Source organism: Mytilus edulis, chromosome 6 (assembly GCF_963676685.1).
Source record: "Mytilus edulis chromosome 6, xbMytEdul2.2, whole genome shotgun sequence".
Classification (NCBI taxonomy): Eukaryota; Metazoa; Mollusca; class Bivalvia; order Mytilida; family Mytilidae; genus Mytilus; species Mytilus edulis.
Genome location: NC_092349.1, coordinates 88,535,702 through 88,548,619, shown reverse-complemented (window position 1 = coordinate 88,548,619; position 12,918 = coordinate 88,535,702). Strand labels below are relative to the sequence as shown.

General features: G+C 31.4%; 1 protein-coding gene across 2 annotated transcripts; it reads left to right on the top strand.

The window, feature by feature from the left end:
- Positions 1–777: 777 nt before the first annotated feature.
- On the top strand, positions 778–11,404 carry LOC139528812 (carbonic anhydrase 1-like). 2 transcript variants are annotated; one of them, XM_071325017.1, is made up of 9 exons: positions 778–908; positions 3,167–3,196; positions 4,300–4,470; positions 4,975–5,126; positions 5,390–5,458; positions 6,153–6,216; positions 9,485–9,642; positions 10,348–10,566; positions 11,241–11,404. In XM_071325017.1, exons 1-9 carry the CDS (start codon positions 827–829, stop codon positions 11,355–11,357), a joined length of 1,062 nt encoding a protein of 353 aa, XP_071181118.1. In that variant the 5' UTR covers positions 778–826; the 3' UTR covers positions 11,358–11,404. The 2 variants fall into 2 exon arrangements, with proteins under 2 accessions (XP_071181118.1, XP_071181117.1); XM_071325016.1 differs by having other exon boundaries at positions 5,366–5,458.
- The last annotated feature ends 1,514 nt before the right edge of the window (positions 11,405–12,918 follow it).

Here is a 12,918-nt window from a genome sequence, read left to right as displayed (position 1 = left end):
TGATTAAACAGTGAGCAAATTGACATTAAATTTGGACTATGTGGAAATTTAGTTTTTTAAAAATATTTTTTTTTCAATTGCGAACAGCAAAATAAATAATGAAATTCGTCGCCTATATCACCGCACCTTCACAATGCACATGTCTTCAGTTAACACATGAATTTACATAAGATTGATAACATTTTTTTGTCATAAAATTATTCACGTAGTTCTTAAAGTCCAATGTTTGTTAGAACAGTCATTCAATATTTTATGCATTCTGGGAGTTTTGTATTGACGAGTACCATGTATTTTTTATATTGTTCAATTAGCCTCATTTTAATGTTCTAATAAAGCCACTTTGAGAAATGTCCATTTTATAGTTGAAAATATTTTAAAATCAGCACATGTTTAAAATATCTTGAACATTCTTGATCCATTCCATGTTTTCATTTTTCACACTGTTGATAGTATGCGATCTTGTTAATCAATGACTACAATTTTTATATAACTGTCAATCTGTCTAATATTAACAAGTACATATATAGAACATTTCTATTCGTCCTTATATATCAAAAGTTAAAATGTGTTGAAATGACACTAGTTAAGGAATACAGGAATATGTATGAGCTTAATCAATCTAGAATGATGCAATGGTAACAACAAAAAACATAAAAATTGTTTGCTAAAGATTCGAATAATGACTAACAAAATGTATGACAGAAAACCTTGTAAAAAATGTGTCTTAACAGGTTTATTGTAAAATTTATCATGACATATTCATATTATAAATATATCTTAACGATAGATAGTCTGTTAAAATATGTAGTTAGATTGCATCAAAACAATGTATGTACATGTGTTAAAGGCATTGGCTGTTTCTGTGATTTCTGTATTCTGTGGTACTTTTCTTGTGAAAGGGGATGCAGGTAAGAAAACTTTGTTTTTTCCAGATATTTTCAATATGATGTATAAGTTATTTTGTTTTAAATCTGATATCAACAACTAATTTTTGTTTTTACATCAAATTTAAATTCTATTCGAAATGAATGCAATGTAAACAAAGATTATTTGACGCCTGATGTTTGTATTTGCGTTGTTTTTCGTATTATCAATGTTTTTTGTAATATTTGGTCGGTTTCTTTTCGACTAGAAAATTCTGATTTTCTCAATTAAATATTCCGCAAATTTAGTTTACACATATGACAACGATCCAGTAAAACTGAAATTAAAAAGACCGTTAACTTATATAACACTGCTAAACATATGGTGATCTATAATTGCTTTGGAATATATAGATACAAGTAAAAAAATACAAAAAGAAGAAATTAGGATGGATTCGTGTCATTCACTAGTTAATAATATGAAGGAGACCGATCCTAAAACAGTTATTTACATTTAGGTAAGATTGATATGATTCAATATACCTGAGGTCATACCAATGTTGGAACAGTGTCACTGTTGCATTCAGCAAAATATATGAGCGGAAAAGTTTCATTTTTATCTTGGAGACTAAACAAGTTGTATGTTTCATGATAAAACAATATGCAAGTCTTTCAACATAGCGAACTATCTTTAAAATCTACGCAAAACAGCCACAGCATCTATTAACAGATTGAGATATCTTGGTGAAAAACTATAAATTATACGGAAAACTTGTAAAAAAAGAAATGAACAACTAAAATATGTCACAAGCATTCATTTCATGAAAAGAACAATAGCAAGTTGTTCTATATATTTGGAGAAATAAAACACAACATTAGTTGAATAATTTGCTTACGTACGTGAATTTAAGCGTAGATTACATTTGAGTATTCGTCATTACAGAATCAGGTCGTGTGGAAGTTTTTACTATGTGTAATATGTGGACAAATCATTGAATTGGTGAAACTATATAGTGAACAAAGATACAATTACAGAATAAACAATGAGAGAAAACTTTTGTGTAGATAATAAGTAAATGTTGGAGGATAAACATGTAGTTGATACCATACTAGTAGTTGGTAGATGTGATTATCCTTAATGAAATTGAGAATGGAAATGGGGTATATGTCAAAGAGACAAGAACCAGACGATATAGCAGAATACAGCCGAATCCTACCAATGGGTCTTCAACGAAGCATGAAAATCTCGAATCCGTAGACGGGTTTCAGCTAGCCATAGACTAAACTATGTACTAGTTCAGTGAAAATGGACCAAAACATATAAATGAACTAAACTTAGAAATCAGACAGTACTTACAAAGACAAGAGGCTCCTGACTTTGGCAGGCGCATACATACGGTGGAGTTCAATTTGTTGTGTGAGATCTCAACACTCCCCATGCCTCTAGCCAATATAGAAAAAAACGCACAGAATAACGCAGAGTAAAACTCAGTTTAAAAGAAGTCCGAATAGGTAATAAAAAAAGAAGCAAAATGGCAATGATACATTTATCAACAAAGAACTACTGGCAGTTACTGAGATGACAGCTTCAGACCTGAATTCAACTGATTGACAGGTTATGACAAGTATCATATGAACATCAAGCACAACCCCTCCCGTTAAGAGTTTAGTATCACACCATTACAAAATATACGTGAAGAAAATAACCAGTATCATGCCAACAAATAGTGTTCAAATAAATACGTTTACTTTCGATGCAAAGGCCCTATCAGTGAATCAATAATTATACCATATCATGACACCTTTAATGACCTGGCAACAGTATTGTAATTATATATCTTTTGTATAAGTCTGTTTAAAGCTTTGGCTAGCTTTTGGGTTGAATGCCTAAATTTTAGTGTTTTTTTTTCAAAGATATCACCATATTGGAGGTGAAATACCTGAACGTATAAGCTAGATGTCTGCGTTTTGATAGATATTTACAGAAGATGTCTTCGTACCGATAATACCATTTAGTAAATGTTTTGACTATTTTGTGACATCGAACACCCTAAGGTTGTAAGTTTTCAGTAATACAGAGATTTCTTTGGTTAACATCATATACGTTCTTATATACACAGGTGAATCGAACAAGTTGAGATTTATAATCACCAGAATATAGCGACAAGGGAACCTCAACATCTAAAAATGGATATATTCTTAGTCGATACCACAGCTGGATAAGATAAGAACTGTAAAACGAAAGGTCTATTTTGAAATTGCTCACAAGTATTTCATATTTTCTGTTTTTTCTTTCATTCCAGGAAACATGTGGGGATATCAAGATGGTATACGTAAGTCATTTGTTCATTTGTAGTCATAAACAAACATTTCAAATATAATGTTTGGATTTTATGATACAATATGAGATTCACATAATACAATACCACAACCCTGACTCCATTTAAGAATAAGTCTCTTATCCATGTGCTTCGAATAATAGATTAGCTAGAAGATCGGATTGCAAATGTATTTTAATTAATGATTAGATACAAGCTTTATCTTTTTTCTATCGGTGCTATATATCTGTATTCTCATAAACCAAAGTACAATGGTACAGAGACATACATGTATACAAATAAATTAACATAGTATAAATTTTAAATACAAATGTACAATAGAGACATTATTGATGCACAGTGCTTGATGGCCGAAAGGACGAAGTAATCAAACTCGCCTGCAAATATCTCTGTGAACGCACTCTTTAGTGATATTCGATAGAAACTATAGAGATAATACATATACAACCCTATTGAACACAATGTGAATATGCTGTTCTATTCAAAACCCAATTCATTAGAAAGCCTGACTAAAGTTATATCAGTATGGAATAATAAATTGTTGCATATCACAGCTTAGATTAGATTCGACACCATCTCGTCCCGAACATGCACAAGTTGTCGTTGGACGCTTGCAAGCAACGACCAATCAAAACATCACTAGAATCCAAAATCATAAAAAATGCTATTCTAGAGCCTGATAATTGGTCAGCAGATGAAATGTTATGGAAATGTTGTGTTATTATTTCTTCATCATATATTTTATATACTGTTTTCTAATTTCACCACAAATGCATTATGTTAGGTAGTTATTCTAACGAAATGGGAATTTTGGTTCCACTATAGCAGAGAAAAGGGAAATTTACCAATAGCTGCGCGTAACTCTTTATATCTTTCTTCTGTAGCTCGTGCTATATTGCCAAGCATATAATTAAAATATAAAAAACAGTATATAATAACTTACCAGGATTTATTAAGGTGACACAGCAGGTATATAAAAATAAACAAATCCATGCAATTAAAACCACGGTATACAATAAATACATGCGGTTAAAGTCAAAGAGTCACCGATCGACAAACAAACCAATCAAAACACGGTTTATCTCTTTCTTCTGTAGCTCCTGCTGAATGGCCAAGAGAATATAGAACATGTGGTGGTCGGCGTCAATCCCCGATCGACATACAAACTAGTCAAATAGTTGTAAATGAACGATTGGGCAGATTTGACCTGAGTGATTTGAATATGATCAACAATATTCGGTTGACATTGAAAAATAATGGACACACAGGTATATTGATGAGACAATTGTATTAACATTTACAGTAAAAAAAAAAAAAAATATCACGAGTTACAAATGTTTACGGCACCAATGTTAACAAATAATAATAACATGTTCAAATGATAGTTTCTGTTGAAGCTCAAATTACAACGAATTGCATTCACTTGTGTGCATATGTTCGTTTGCCTAAACATCCACAAAAATGAACAAGATTCCGACAAAAATGTAAACATTAAATGACACATTCTAAAAGTTAGGGTTTTCTATCGTTAATACTCATTACCTAGATAATCTACAAACAGTTGTAAGAATTGTACTAAATAGAAATCGTGACTTTGAAACATTATTTTCAATGGTAAATAAATTCATCAATCATTTCTGAAAGGCAGTTGTTCTTATTAAATCATTCAATGACTGCAAAATATTGAACATACATAGATCAATTGTAGGCACGAATGCCTATTCAAAATTTCTCTCACCAGTTTTCTCCCTTACATAGTACATTTCATTTAGTTGAAGTTGACGTAGAAGGACGTAACAACTTAGCAGTTATTGGTGGAGGACTACCTGGCCCTTATCTTGTAAAACAGTTCCACTTCCATTGGGGATCACAGGACAGTCGAGGATCAGAACATGATATAAATGGACGGTTCTTTCCTATGGAGGTATGGACAGCTCTAGATATTCTCCCTTAATGCAGTGGACAATATAGAATATCATTACATATCTATAGCCGAAAATAGTAGAAATAATGCATTAAATTTTCATTTATTTCATGATAATTCAAACGATTGTAAAGACCCAATGTTTAATGAAGTATAAATGATAGTAAATAGTAAAATGTATGAAATGTATCATCATTATACATATTTTCTTGTAACTTTAATTATTTTCGTGATTTTAGATGCATGTTGTGACCTACTCACAGAGATACAGAATGTTTGAAGAAGCTAAAAATGCAACAGGAGGCCTCGCTGTGCTGTCGTTTCTATTCGACGTACGTATATTGTAGGGCAGGAGATACATATTGTTGTTTCACGTTAGATCCCCACTTTTTTTTTTCTGAAACTTATCGTTTTAAAGTTATTTCTACTTAGTAATTACAGTTAAAGTGGTAAATAATCCACTCATCAAGATGTTTCCTGTTCGGAATTTCTCTAAGTTATTAATTCAAATATTCTCTGAAACAAGGCTGTCAAACGTGTTAAAAAATCGTTTGTATTCTTTTTGTATAAATGAATAACGCTTCGATAGTAATAAAGAACAATGATTTAAATACCAATTTATAAAGTTACTATTATTATAATTACCGCTTGTTTTAGGGACATTTTATTCATTTATTACACTCCACTTATAGCTTTATAATACCAGTCTAATTAGTTAATACGAGAGTGGCATTCAACTCAAACACATGGCTTTGATAGCGACAATTTTAAAAAGATTCATACACTGGTTTTAGATTTAATAGCAAATAAAAACAGTTCATTTAATGTAATAAATTATGACATATTTGGATGAAAGAGCGGATTGTAACTTGAAAAAAAAGTTTTCCATATGAGCTTTCATTTTGGTGGACACTGTTTTTTCCGATTAACATGCTCTATTACCCGTCCAACTACATGCATGAGTTATTAATATATATATGTTAGTTCTAGTAAAAATACTTAATATCTATAACAACTCTTTTTAAGGTTGGTGCTGATAATCCTGCATTTGACGAAATGATTTCTCATATGAACGAAGTACAACACAAAGGTAAATAAATATTAACATTCGAGCATTACGGTAGATATGGATAAAAATGACAAATACATGTGTATCATTTAGTCATAAAAACTGCATCTGAACACCTAGTTTGTCTTTAAGTCCTTTTCTTATTTGCTATGGCGTTGTCTATTTGAGCGATATCTTTTTGTGCCAAAGAGTAACTCCTTTGCGTCACAACTGAATTGCGCCAATACTTCATTTGCGCCACCTAATTTTCAAAACTATAGGTATCATTTACGCAAAAAGAATAACTTAAATCATCTAATTGTGCGAATTTCATTTATTTTTATTTATATATATCTATATGTCAACTTAATGATTGACTTCTCTTCTTCTTTATCTGGGCTCGGGACCGGCAGTTTACAGAATGGCGAAGTTAAAGTCATTTTAATAACAAAAAATATGCTGAATTAAAATGAATATGATCTAATTCTCCATTCAAAAAAATTGTACACGATTCATCTGTGAATAACCTAGCACAACACGACTTAACTGTACCTCTCCACCTTATTTCTCCAGTTTTCTTTACAAATGCCCGACAGAATTTGTGTTCTTCAACAATGATGACCGGTTTTCCTCTCTATTTTCTTGAATGGTATATCAGACATCTTGACTCGTGAACAAATATTCTATTACTAAACAATTTATTTCTTGGTGAGTTTTCTAAAATTTGTGTTCATGAAGGGTGTTTGTTACTTCATGGATTTATGTCCATAAATAAATGGTCTACATATAATTTGAAAGAATCAATGTTACCTGAATCTTTTTTTGCGATAACTGTCGACAGATTTTTCTGTTTACCAATATTATGTTTTGGTTGTAATCAGTAATACAATGGATCAACAGCACATGCGTTTGCTAATTTTGTTGCTTTTGATTTTGGTATCAAAGCCGTTTTTTGTGATATATTAATGTAATTGAGTAAGTAAATTGTTTATTATAGTGACATGTGTTTTTCACAAAATATTAAACAATACAGTAAAATATAAGAACAATAATTAGAACACCCGACCCTTTTGGTCTATAAGTCACTTTAAACATAAATTTTAATGGTACGACAAACAAAAATGAATAAATGATTATCGACAATTTTCATATAAAAAGTTTTTTCTCTTACTGAAAGCTTGCAAAAGATATTTAGCAGTTTTTCTCGGATGTTGACATAGTAAATATTTAAACTGTTCTTCATTTGATAGTATACATAAATTGTCTATTTGTGAGAAATGTTGCAGTCGCAGAATGTTATAAAAGTTACAGTTGATAAAGAAATGAAATTCGTTTTCCATACAGTTATCGCTACACATTTTACACTAACGGTCACATTCGTCTGCACCTACAAAACGACCAGTTTCTAACCTGAGAGGAAGAATACCACATCTGAGTTACGGTATTATGAATCGTTCAGTATGGTTAAGATTAAGTTCAATGTATTGTTCACAGCAGTATTCAGATTGTATGAGCCTGTATGATCGTAGTTTTGGAAACTTGTTAAACCTTTCTTCCAATCTGCGGAGCAGTTATCTTTAAGTAAATGTAAATCTGTTTTTTTCATCTTTTAGCCGTTCATATTGTTTTGTCCTCTAAATCTATAATATTTCTATCTTAGTAAAAATAATATACCCGAGTTCACGTGACATCAGCAGTGTACATTTAAAACTTCGCCTGCATATGGGATATACATTACCTATTTATTTGGTATTCAAAAGGTAAAATCACAAAAATACTGAACTTAGAGGAAAATCAATTCGGAAAGTCCATAATCACATGGCAAAATCAAATAACAAAACGCATAAAAAACGAACGGACAAGAACTGTCATATTCCTGACATGGTACAGGCATTTTCAAATGTAGAAAATTGTGGATTAAACCTGGTTTTATAGCGCTAATCCTCTCACTTTGGTGACAGTCTCATTAAATTTCGTTATAGATACATTGATGCGTTAACTAAACAGACACAATAAATAAAATAGTCAAAATATGGGTACATCAGTCATCATCGTATAACAATTTTAAAAGGAACCAAGAGCTTGCAGAAAGTTGATGAACAAGGTGTATGTCAAAGTATGTCGTCTCGTCTTTTTTCTAAAAAATAATTCATCGGAGGTACGAAGACCTTGTTGATAAATATTTCGTATCAACTTTACAAATGATACACAATTGTTTTGAAGTATATATTCTTAGTACTGACGTTGTTTATCATCTTAATAACGTGTTATAGTGTGCTTTTATTGTCTTTATTAATATATTAATATAGCTTTTAATGTTGAGTCAGCTTTTGGTTGTACATGTATCCACTTGTCCTGGCTCTGTGATTATACGTTATTGTTCTATGATAGTATTTGTATTTATGTCTTTTCATTTTTGTTGATATGCGTTGTCTATTAGACCTTTTGCGATTCTTTGTTACATATGACGTGACTGTATTTATGCATACCGTCATTGTGTTACGTATTATTCTTTTATAATTTCTGTCATTCATTTTTTCTTATATTCTTTGTCTATATGACGTTTTGTGTTTTCTTTTTACGTATGACTTGGTTCTGAATTTAACCATCCCGCTATTGTGTTATTTTGCCATAATCAATGTTTGTTACCTTATTTGTTTTTTTGACACAATAATGACTGTTGTACCCCTATTATTGACATTTTTGTATCTGCTGTATCTGTTAGTTTTGTTAATACATCGATGTCAATGTAATGAAATTGTATGCGACTGTCATACAAGTGAGAGGTTAAGCTAGCTATCAAACAGGTTTAATCCGCCATTGTCTACATGAGAAAATTCCTGTACCCAGTTAGGGATATGACAGTTATATTCCATTCGTTTGATGTGTTTGGGCGTTTGATTTTGACATTGATTAGGGACTTTTCTTTTTGATTTTTTCTAGGAGTTTTATATTTATGTGATTTTTTTTGTAATTGGACATATAATAATTTATTACTTTTCATACATTGTTACTGTTCTAGAGAGTTGTCTTATTGACACTCATACATGTAGCACTTCGTCTTAATTATATATACTGTAAACCAACTTATTTTCGCGGATACTTTATTTCGCGTTTATACCCAGCGAGTCAACTTCGCGGCAATTTAATTTCGCGATTTTCTTATTTCCTTAATGTAGTTTGATAGGGAAAGATCCAAGTTATTCCTTTTCGCGACAATTTAATTTCGCGTTATTTTTCTACTCGCGAAAGTCGCGAAAATAAATCGCTCGCGAAATTTAGTTGGTTTACAGTACATCTTTGTTTTCAGACGACCATGTAGAAATTCAAGCGTTTCCTTTAGGATCCTTGTTTCCACGTTCCACTGATGTATTTTATAGATATAACGGTGGATTGACAACGCCGCCATGTTATGAAAGTGTAATTTGGACAATATTTCAGGAGCACATACGAATTTCTGAAAGACAGGTGAATGTTGAATAATATTTAAATAGGTACCCGCCAAATGCAATTACTCGTATGGTTCTACCATACGCGGATGTTCGGACCATGAGTATTTATCTAGTTTCGTTATAAACAAACCGGACCATGTGAGTATTGAAATAATATGGGTATTTTCTCGTTTGGTTATCATGGTAATCAACAGACCGGACCTGATGAGTATTTAAACAATACAGGTATTTTCTCGTTTTGTCATTAAAAAAACGGACAAAATGAGTATTTAGATAATATAGGTATTCTTTGAATACAATCTTTCTTTCTTAGCTAGAACACACTGATTTTTTCCTGAACCTAAAAGCTCAAACACACCAAACGAATGAATAACAGCTGTCATATTCCTGACTTGGTACTGACATTTACCTATGTAGAAAATGGTGGATTAAACCTCGTATTATAGCTGGATAACCTCTCTCGGGTATAAAATTACAAAAAAAAAAAAAAAAAAAAGAAAATATATGTCAACAGCTTTCTTGGCCTTTTATAGCTGACTATATTTGCTGTATGGGCTTTGCTGTGACCTACAACTGTTAATGTCTGTGTCAATTGGACTGTTATGGTGAGTTGTCTCATTGTTAATCATAAATGTACCACATCTCGTGATTTTTTTTTATGATACATCTTTGATTTATTGTGTATTACTTTAAATATTGTTCAATTTTTATTCCTTTATAGATAAACCAATTCAGACATCTAGGCGATCGTCATTTTGTTCGTTTCCGAGGACTATCAGACAATTATCGACCAACACAGCCTTTAAATGGAAGATATGTTTATACCAATACTCCAATGGGCTATCAATATCGAAGGGAAGGTACATTCGGAATACAACCTCAGCAACCAATGTCTGCTCCGAACAGACAGTTTGTTATTAGTAAATTTATCATGCCGCAGGTAGATGTTTATAGTTTTTTAAATGAAGGCAACAGTAGTATACCGCTGTTCAAAACTCATAAATCCATAGAAAAAAACAAATCCGGGTTACAAACTTACACTGAGGAAAACGCATTAACTATAAGAGGAGAACAACGACACAACATTAAAATGTAACACACACAGAAACCAACTAAGCATTAGACAAATTCCGATGAGAATAAACACAATAATATGAAGGGAAATGTTAGTAAAAGATATGGGATATCCATCTCTGACACATAATAAGTATATGTGCACAGCAAAACACACAAACAGTAAAACTTAAGGAACAGTGCTTGTATAGCTAAACAAATGTTTATTTATTTGATTTATTAAAGTGTTAACATTAGAGCTCCATATGCTCTTAGAGAATCCCGTAATGTTTTCACATAGTTTTCATTGCTAAGCACTTGAAAATTAGAAGTTACGGTCAGTACTCAGATAATGTACGGTTATTGCATGAATATTGAAGAATAGGGTTCCTAGTTTTTAAAATTTATTAATAACATTGATGGCAAGATGGATAAAATAATTCAAAATAAAATAATATGTGATACGTTAAGGGGGTCTTTAGTATTATTTTTTTGGATGTACGTATATCAATAAAAAAAACTCTTAACATTCTTATCTTTTTTGTAATTGTCTTTTTTCAGTTTCTTTCATCAAATACCAGATTAATTGGGAGGATAAACAATCTCAGAAGAACCTCACAAACACGCCGTTATAATTTAAATGGAGGACTATTTCCAAGATACATTAACTTATATTAACTGTGTACATGCTTGATGTTTACAGTAAATAATGGAGTCATAATTGAGTCAAATTTGTTTAATTTCAAATAGCAAAGGATGATACAGGAAACACTTACAGGCCAAACATCTTGTTATGAGAACAACAGCGTTTGATCTGTGTGTGAAGAATTATATAGCACATTGAAAAAACGCACCAGATAAAATTGTGTTGAATGATCGGTATACATGTACGAGTTACGGAAACAACCAAAATAAATAGGGGTGTCAAAGAGACAATTATATCTAGATGTAGATCAAGGCTTTACACAAAAATGGTGTCACAAAATAAGTAACGTTTGGAGTGGGACAATCATGTAATGTAAATAGTCAATGCACTAACCATATATATAGCTCCATTCAAGAGTTTCAGGCACCCCGTCCCTGATTCTGATATCATTACTGACTTGAATGATCAACAATTTATATAGTCCTCGTTTCTCATCTATTATATAGATAAGACCGTTAGTTTTCCAGTTTAAATGGTTTTATATTAGTAATATTTTGGAGCCCTTTATATCTTGTTGTTCGGTGTGATCCAAGGCTCCGTGTTGAAGGTCGTACTTTGAACTATAATGGTTTACTTTTATAAATTGTGACTTAGATGGAAAGTTGTACATCTTATTGGCATTCATACCTCATCTTCCAGTACCACTTTAATGAGATATTTTGCCTTATTTCATTTTTTTATGTTTATATTAGGCTCTGTCCGGTATACATTAGAGTTTTTTAAATAGTTATCTGATGGCTTAATATTGTGACAAGACCATAGGTCCTTGGGAACAGGGCAATTATTTTGAGATCCCACCCTATTTTATTTCCAAAATCCGTTATATTTTCGTTTTATTATCCTTGATGGCAGTCACTGATATATATTAGATAGAGCCAGTGTCCGCCGTGGATAAAAAACTTGGAAATAATAGTTAAAATAGCAAATACAAATCAGTTATACATGTAGTTTATTTAAAGTCAAAATATACAAAAAAAAAACGCAAAAATAATTTAAATTGAGAGAAAACCAAAAAATAATGGATTTGGAAAAAAAAGGTATGGCCTGTTTCCAAGTAGCTATAAACAAGAAAGATAATTGCAACACCAGTTTATTGAAGGCGGTCTGGTACGGCGTGTACATAATTGTACAAGCATAATAAAACTGAGAATAGAAATGGGTTTATATACAATATCAATTGAATAAAACAGTTTATCAAAATTTCTATTAGTTTGACAATAATAGTTTTATTTCAACAGCTAGACAAAGATATATACCCATCAACCTGGCTTTAAATGTCACAAAGCTGGATAATTGACAGTTGTAGAACTTGCGTGTGTCCAGTCTAGTGATAAGTTAAGAATATGGCATACATGTACTTGTATTTACATGTAATTTTAACTATTTAATAGAACAGCATTTCTAAATCTTAGATTGGTATTATTTTCTTGATGACTTATTTTCCCTGTGTTATTTTTTATTCAATATTATTAAACATAATTAAGAATATATAAATGTTCGAACCCCGCTGAGGGAAGACAATTTTTAGATTTA